This window comes from Pinus tabuliformis, chromosome Q (assembly GCF_031772625.1).
Source record: "Pinus tabuliformis cultivar Carrire ecotype Pingquan chromosome Q, CPIR1, whole genome shotgun sequence".
Taxonomy (NCBI): domain Eukaryota; kingdom Viridiplantae; phylum Streptophyta; class Pinopsida; order Pinales; family Pinaceae; genus Pinus; species Pinus tabuliformis.
In genome coordinates, this window is record NC_142296.1 from 632,500,639 (window position 1) to 632,507,763 (window position 7,125).

Below are 7,125 nucleotides of genomic sequence, written 5' to 3' on the forward strand. Positions count from 1 at the left end.
TATTGTCGTATTTCGATGAGGAAAGCCATTTCACGTATTAGTTAGACTAAGTCGTTTTAGGGGTATTATTTAATGAAAATGACATTTTTACATTTGGTAATCATCAACTAATTTTATTTTATTTTATGTGGTTCATGGACCCCAAAGGTCAATGACCACTACATCCAAGGAATATTTGTTGCAGGAAAATCCACATGAAGGGATCACTCCTTGTTGGCTCAACCACAAGGCCTCACCCCAAGAGTGTCGATAGAATTGAACCTGTGACCTTTCAATAGAAAATGTGCTTTAGCAATGAGGACTTGAATAATGAGCTAACCCTCACAGCTAAGGTAACTATCAACTAGTTATCTTATGGATCTTATTTAAAGCAAGTGTTTCAAGGAAACTTAGTCACTGCCACTCAAGTTAAAAATTATGTTATGAGAAAATTTGCATAAAAAGTTATAACCTACATTAGTCAATGTTAACTAAATTAATAGTGGATAATAGGCAAATGGAATCTTGTAGTATTTCTTTGGGAGGAACTAATAAGTTGAGATGTGAAGTGGATAAATTAAATTTTGCTTGTTTCAAGCACATAGAATAAATTTTGGTGGGTAGTAACCACTAGTACGTCTATACATTTACATTTTGAGAAGTAAATAAATAATGTTGAGAAGTAACTCATGGAAAATATATTTATTCACCTCTTATTCCTATCTATTTTTAATGCAAAGACATACTTAAATTATGGTGGGAAGTAACTAAGAGTAAATTGATTATTTACTTCCTTCAAAGTTTAAGAATAAAAAATCACTACACAAATATCTAAAAATGATGCATGAATATTGCAACCATATCCATAAATTATGACATAAAATATGTGAGGTAGTTATCCACATGGTATTACCTTGTGCAAAGGTTGCAATAAGACCTTCAAGTTATGGTCCAATTAAATGTTTGAAAATTAGTTTTTTAAATAAATTGAAAAATAAATATTTATTTTTCAAAGTTAAACATTATAAGTTGCATTAGTCAATGCTAAACTTATAATGGTCAACATGCAAATGAATTACTAGATTCATGCCTTTGTAGGGACTAATAAGATTGCCTAAAACATTAATTAAATAACTCTTAGGTATCTAAATGTATTTTCAATGGTTCTTAGCTTGAGTGTTTGGGATTGTGGCTTTCTATTCCATCCACCAAATTTCAAGTCTTCGGAGGCATTCTTTAGTCTATATTGATTAGGCTCAAGGAGTAGGTGGCCCACTTCATCCATGTTCAAGGCAGGACATCCCACTTCATCCATGGTCTATATGGAATGTCGTGGCGTTGGGTCTTTACTATCAAAAAAAATATCTTAATGTGTATTATCTATCTATAAAACACTCATGCATAATGTGTAAAAGTGCTCTTGCTTGGTCATTGGGTCTTTACTATTGAAAAAAATATATCTTAATGTGTATTATCTATCTATAAAACACTCATGCACCATAAAGTCATGTAACAATAATGATAGTGACAAAAAATATAATATCATTAAGCTAACCATGGCACCATAAATCCATGTAACAATAATGATAATGGTAATGACAAAAATAATAATATCATTAAAGCTAACCATGGCATTTTTATTGTTAGGAGCATTGGTGCTCTTATTACAGTTATTAGCTCTATTGTATTGGTGCATTTATAGAGCATCCATGTATAACAATGATTTAGATGCATAACATACATACTAAGGCAGCCATATAAATAAAATGGCTATTAAATGCCAATAGACATCAATCCAAAGTAGCAAAACACTTACTTATCATACATATCAAGTTACTAAAAAAATAATAAAAATTGACATTATTATTATTATTATTATTATTATTTATAAAAAGAATTAATATATAAATTAAGTATTTATAAATTTAAAAAATGTAACAAAATTCCATGGAGATTGATACTCACTTTACTATGGATATTCTTAATTTTAAATAGGATTTGTTACAATTCCATGGGCCAATACCATGGCTTATCAATACCTCGTGCCAAAAAAATCATAACTCACTTCATATAACATTTTTATTAATTAATTTAATTAAAAAAAAAAATAACATAACTACTTTGGAGATAAATCTCAATCTTTGATTAATATTTAGTAGAGATTAAATCCCTACAATCTACTTAATAATTATTGATAATCAAATTAAAAGTTTAGAAATTATATTTTAAAATAAACATATCAATTGATTTAATTAACAACATATATTATTATATTCACATGCATATTTTACATAAATATATTTTAATGTTGAATTTATCCACTTTAAACTATGCAAAAGCAACTTATTATTTTTGAATAAAATTTTAATTAACCATTAAAAATCATATGTTTTTTAATAATAATATGGACCTTTATATTTTAATTTTTACGCCGTAAGGCGTTTCCTTTTGAAGTGAATTGCCCTAGCCGATGCGGTGTCCTATTGTCAACCATCGATTTGTGGTGTTAGACGATGGGACGAAGTTCGATCGTTGATTCAAAACTGTTATGAAAATGGTTAATGAAGAAGCGTATTACGTGCTTCTCGGTTCTTGCAATTCAAAGAAAACGGTTAATGAAGAAGCATCTGTTGTGCTTCTCAGTTATTGGGATTCAAATAAAATTATGAAAACGGTTAATGAAGAAGCGTCTTCCGTGCTTCTCGGTTCATGCAATTCAAAGATTGTCTGAGTGTTTCATAATTCCGTTTGTTTAGAGCTCTTACAGTCCGTGCCATTTTTCAAAGTATTTTCTTGTGACAGCAGCAATGGCGCCCAAGGCAGCAGAGAAGAAGCCCGCTGAGAAGAAGCCTGTTGCAGAGAAAACTCCTGCAGAAAAGAAGCCTGCTCCCAAGGCTGAGAAGAAGCTCCCCAAGGAGAGCGGAGACAAGAAGGGGAAGAAGAGGCATAAGAAGAGTGTTGAGACCTACAAGATCTATATCTTCAAGGTTCTCAAACAGGTTCACCCTGACATTGGCATTTCCAGCAAGGCCATGGGGATCATGAACAGCTTCATCAATGATATCTTTGAAAAAATGGCGAGCGAGGCATCAAAGCTCGCCCGGTACAACAAGAAGCCCACCATTACTTCCCGGGAGATTCAGACCGCTGTAAGGCTTGCTCTTCCAGGGGAGCTCGCAAAGCACGCTGTATCAGAGGGAACCAAGGCCGTCACCAAGTTCACCAGCGCTTGAGCGGGGTGTTTTCTTTGAATCGATTTCAATGGTGTCTTTTGACGCCACCAGTGCTATGGAGCTTTGAATGTGGCCTTTGAGCTTTTCTCTGCCGTTTTTAGTTTCACTGCGGTGGTAAATCTTTCTATTTTGGAACTCATGATTGCTTCTTGTGTCTGCTTTTTAGATTCATGGAGTCTACCAGCATTTCAGGTTTTATTTTATTTCATTTTATTTTTCTTTGTTTGGTGGATAGCTCGTTATTTTGTAAGGCAGCGAATCGGTAGCTGCAATTGCTGATCTTCTCAACGGCAAGGGTCTGGATTCTGGTGCTCCTATTATACAACCAGCCTTAACCCTGCGTGGAGTTGGTGCTTTGGAGTGATTTAAGGTTTCTCACGATAGTGGAGTCGGCGTCTTCAACTGGTGAACACTCTGCTGGTTTCCTACTGGCCTCTTTTCATTGATTGCTGTGAGCTGCTTTTAAGGGCTGGTCTAACCATGAACGGCCATTTTCTTATGGACTGTGTTTTGCTGCGTTTGGATTGTTTTTTAATGCTGAAAATGGTTTTCAGCACTCTAGAAATTCCTGGAGCATTCAAACTCTGGAGCATTCATTACAGATTAAATGAATGATGGCTGTAACTTAAATGAAAAAAAATTAGATTTAAGGAAAAATAAAAGAAACAGGCAAATTCAAAACTGAAATTTTAATTTTTTTATTATAAAAAATAGCCTTCGTTATTTGTTTGTTTAGCATCTTTTTGTTTATAATATGTGAAATTACACAAATAAATATTTTCTAAATATAATTATAGTTGTCTTTTATAAGTACTTTTTGGTCTGTTTAATTTGGTAATATTGTGTGTCAAATTCTAAATTAGGGTAATTTTGGTTGAATTTTAAAATAGAATTGAATAGAGAAAAAATGTTTGAAATGGTAGAAGATTTTCTCATTTAAAAGAAAAATTGCATCTTACAAAATTTGATTAGTCACAATTTTAGGTAGATTTGAAATAGAGTTGTCTATAGTGTGACTTTTTTTGGTCTTTCTAGTGTTGGTATTTGGTAATTTTTTTGATGTAAAATCTTATCTATTATTTAAACTAGTTTTTTGAATGTATATATGGTTTTAGAACCATGAAAAACCCTGATGGTACTTCTATTTTGCAGGGTTTATCTATCAATTTTTTGGTTTCAATGAATCCTGTTGATTTTAGAATTAGATTGGAAAAATACCCCAAAAAAAACTTCCAAAAATCTTGCTGATTTTAGAAAAATTAAATTAGAAAAATCTACCAAAAAAGCTTCCAAAAAATTGTAGTAAAGACAACTCCATTTAAAATTATAATGAATTTAAATTTGTTTAATTATTAATAGATTTGTAATTAAAATAAATTTAATTTTATTTAATTATTAATAAATTTGAAATTAAAATGAATTTAAATTTGTTTAATTATTAATTACGCCGTAAGGTGTTCCCTCTGAGAAAGACATCCCTAAAATGTGACGTGTGTGATTCTGAGCCATTGATTCTTGTGTTAGACGATTGGGGTGTTTTCTGCCGTTGATTTAATCTGTTTTTTTCATAGAATGATTTAATCTGTTTTTTTCCACCAGCTGGAAGACAGAGAGGGAGGATCTGGCAATGGGCCATGAAACGCCAGGCCTCCTGGCGATGAGACTCTTCGCAGTGACTGAACCGAAACTCTTCGCAGTCACTGAACCGAAACGTGTCTTCGCAGTGATGAAACGTGTCTTTCTTCTTGGTTTCGTGTCTTTCTTCCTGCCTAAGGGCCACGTAGCCAGCGCAGCCTTGTGCTGTCTGCTTCACACATGGGATTTTTTCTCTTCTGGTTGCAAAATTCTTAGCGGTCAGTGTTTCTTGCCCTTCTTTCTTTATGCTTTCTGATTTATGTAAGCCATTCTTCCTCTTATGGTTTCTGATTTATTCTTCTAAAGCTGTTATGGTTTGATTTGTTCTTTGCTCTGCTTTCAGTAAGCCCTGTACTATGTTTTCTATATGTGCAAATAGCTTGAATCATGAAGACAATATGTATGTTTAACTAGTGGTGTCAGCTTCGCTGCAAACAATGCTTTAAATCTAAATCATGCAATATGATTGCTTCTTGTGTCTGCTTTTTAGATTCATGGAGTCTACCAGCATTTCAGGTTTTATTTTATTCCATTTTATTTTTCTTTGTTTGGTGGATAGCTCGTTATTTTGTAAGGCAGTGAATCGGTAGCTGCAATTGCTGATCTTCTCAACGGCAAGGGTTTGGATTCTGGTGCTCCTATTATACAACCAGCCTTAACCCTGCGTGGAGTTGGTGCTTTGGAGTGATTTAAGGTTTCTCACGACAGTGGAGTCGGCGTCTTCAACTGGTGAACACTCTGGTGGTTTCCTACTGGCCTCTTTTCATTGATTGCTGTGAGCTGCTTTTAAGGGCTGGTCTAACCAAGAACGGCCATTTTCTTATGGACTGTGTTTTGCTGCGTTTGGATTGTTTTTTAATGCTGAAAATGGTTTTCAGCACTCTATAAATTCCCGGAGCATTCAAACTCTGGAGCATTCATTACAGATTAAATGAATGATGGCTGTAACTTAAATGAAAAAAAATTAGATTTAAGGAAAAATAAAAGAAACAGGCAAATTCAAAACTGAAATTTTAATTTTTTTATTATAAAAAATAGCCTTCGTTATTTGTTTGTTTATCATCTTTTTGTTTATAATATGTGAAATTACACAAATAAATATTTTCTAAATATAATTATAGTTGTCTTTTATATGTACTTTTTGGTCTGTTTAATTTGGTAATATTGTGTGTCATATTCTAAATTAGGGTAATTTTGGTTGAATTTTAAAATAGAATTGAATAGAGAAAAAATGTTTGAAATGGTAGAAGATTTTCTCATTTAAAAGAAAAATTGCATCTTACAAAATTTGATTGGTCACAATTTTAGGTAGATTTGAAATAGAGTTGTCTATAGTGTGACTTTTTTTGGTCTTTCTAGTGTTGGTATTTGGTAATTTTTTTGATGTAAAATCTTATCTATTATTTAAACTAGTTTTTTGAATGTATATATGGTTTTAGAACCATGAAAAACCCTGATGGTACTTTGTACTTCTATTTTGCACGGTTTATCTATCAATTTTTTGGTTTCAATGAATCCTGTTGATTTTAGAATTAGATTCGAAAAATACCCCAAAAAAAACTTCCAAAAATCTTGCTGATTTTAGAAAAATTAAATTAGAAAAATCTACCAAAAAAGCTTCCAAAAAATTGTAGTAAAGACAACTCCATTTAAAATTATAATGAATTTAAATTTGTTTAATTATTAATAGATTTGTAATTAAAATAAATTTAATTTTATTTAATTATTAATAAATTTGAAATTAAAATGAATTTAAATTTGTTTAATTATTAATTACGCCGTAAGGTGTTACCTCTGAGAAAGACATCCCTAAAATGTGACGTGTGTGATTCTGAGCCATTGATTCTTGTGTTAGACGATTGGGGTGTTTTCTGCCGTTGATTTAATCTGTTTTTTTCATAGAATGATTTAATCTGTTTTTTTCCACCAGCTGGAAGACAGAGAGGGAGGATCTGGCAATGGGCCATGAAACGCCAGGCCTCCTGGCGATGAGACTCTTCGCAGTGACTGAACCGAAACTCTTCGCAGTCACTGAACCGAAACGTGTCTTCGCAGTGATGAAACGTGTCTTTCTTCTTGGTTTCGTGTCTTTCTTCCTGCCTAAGGGCCACGTAGCCAGCGCAGCCTTGTGCTGTCTGCTTCACACATGGGATTTTTTCTCTTCTGGTTGCAAAATTCTTAGCGGTCAGTGTTTCTTGCCCTTCTTTCTTTATGCTTTCTGATTTATGTAAGCCATTCTTCCTCTTATGGTTTCTGATTTATTCTTTTAAAGCTGTTA

At 32.8% G+C, this 7,125-nt stretch overlaps 1 protein-coding gene across 1 annotated transcript; it reads left to right on the forward strand.

Moving 5' to 3' along the window:
* The first annotated feature begins 2,719 nt into the window (after positions 1-2,719).
* Positions 2,720-3,347, forward strand: LOC149221054 (putative histone H2B.3). Its single transcript, XM_089382901.1, has one exon. The coding sequence runs from the start codon at positions 2,787-2,789 to the stop codon at positions 3,210-3,212; it is 426 nt and encodes a 141-aa protein (XP_089239027.1). The 5' UTR covers positions 2,720-2,786; the 3' UTR covers positions 3,213-3,347.
* Positions 3,348-7,125: the final 3,778 nt, after the last annotated feature.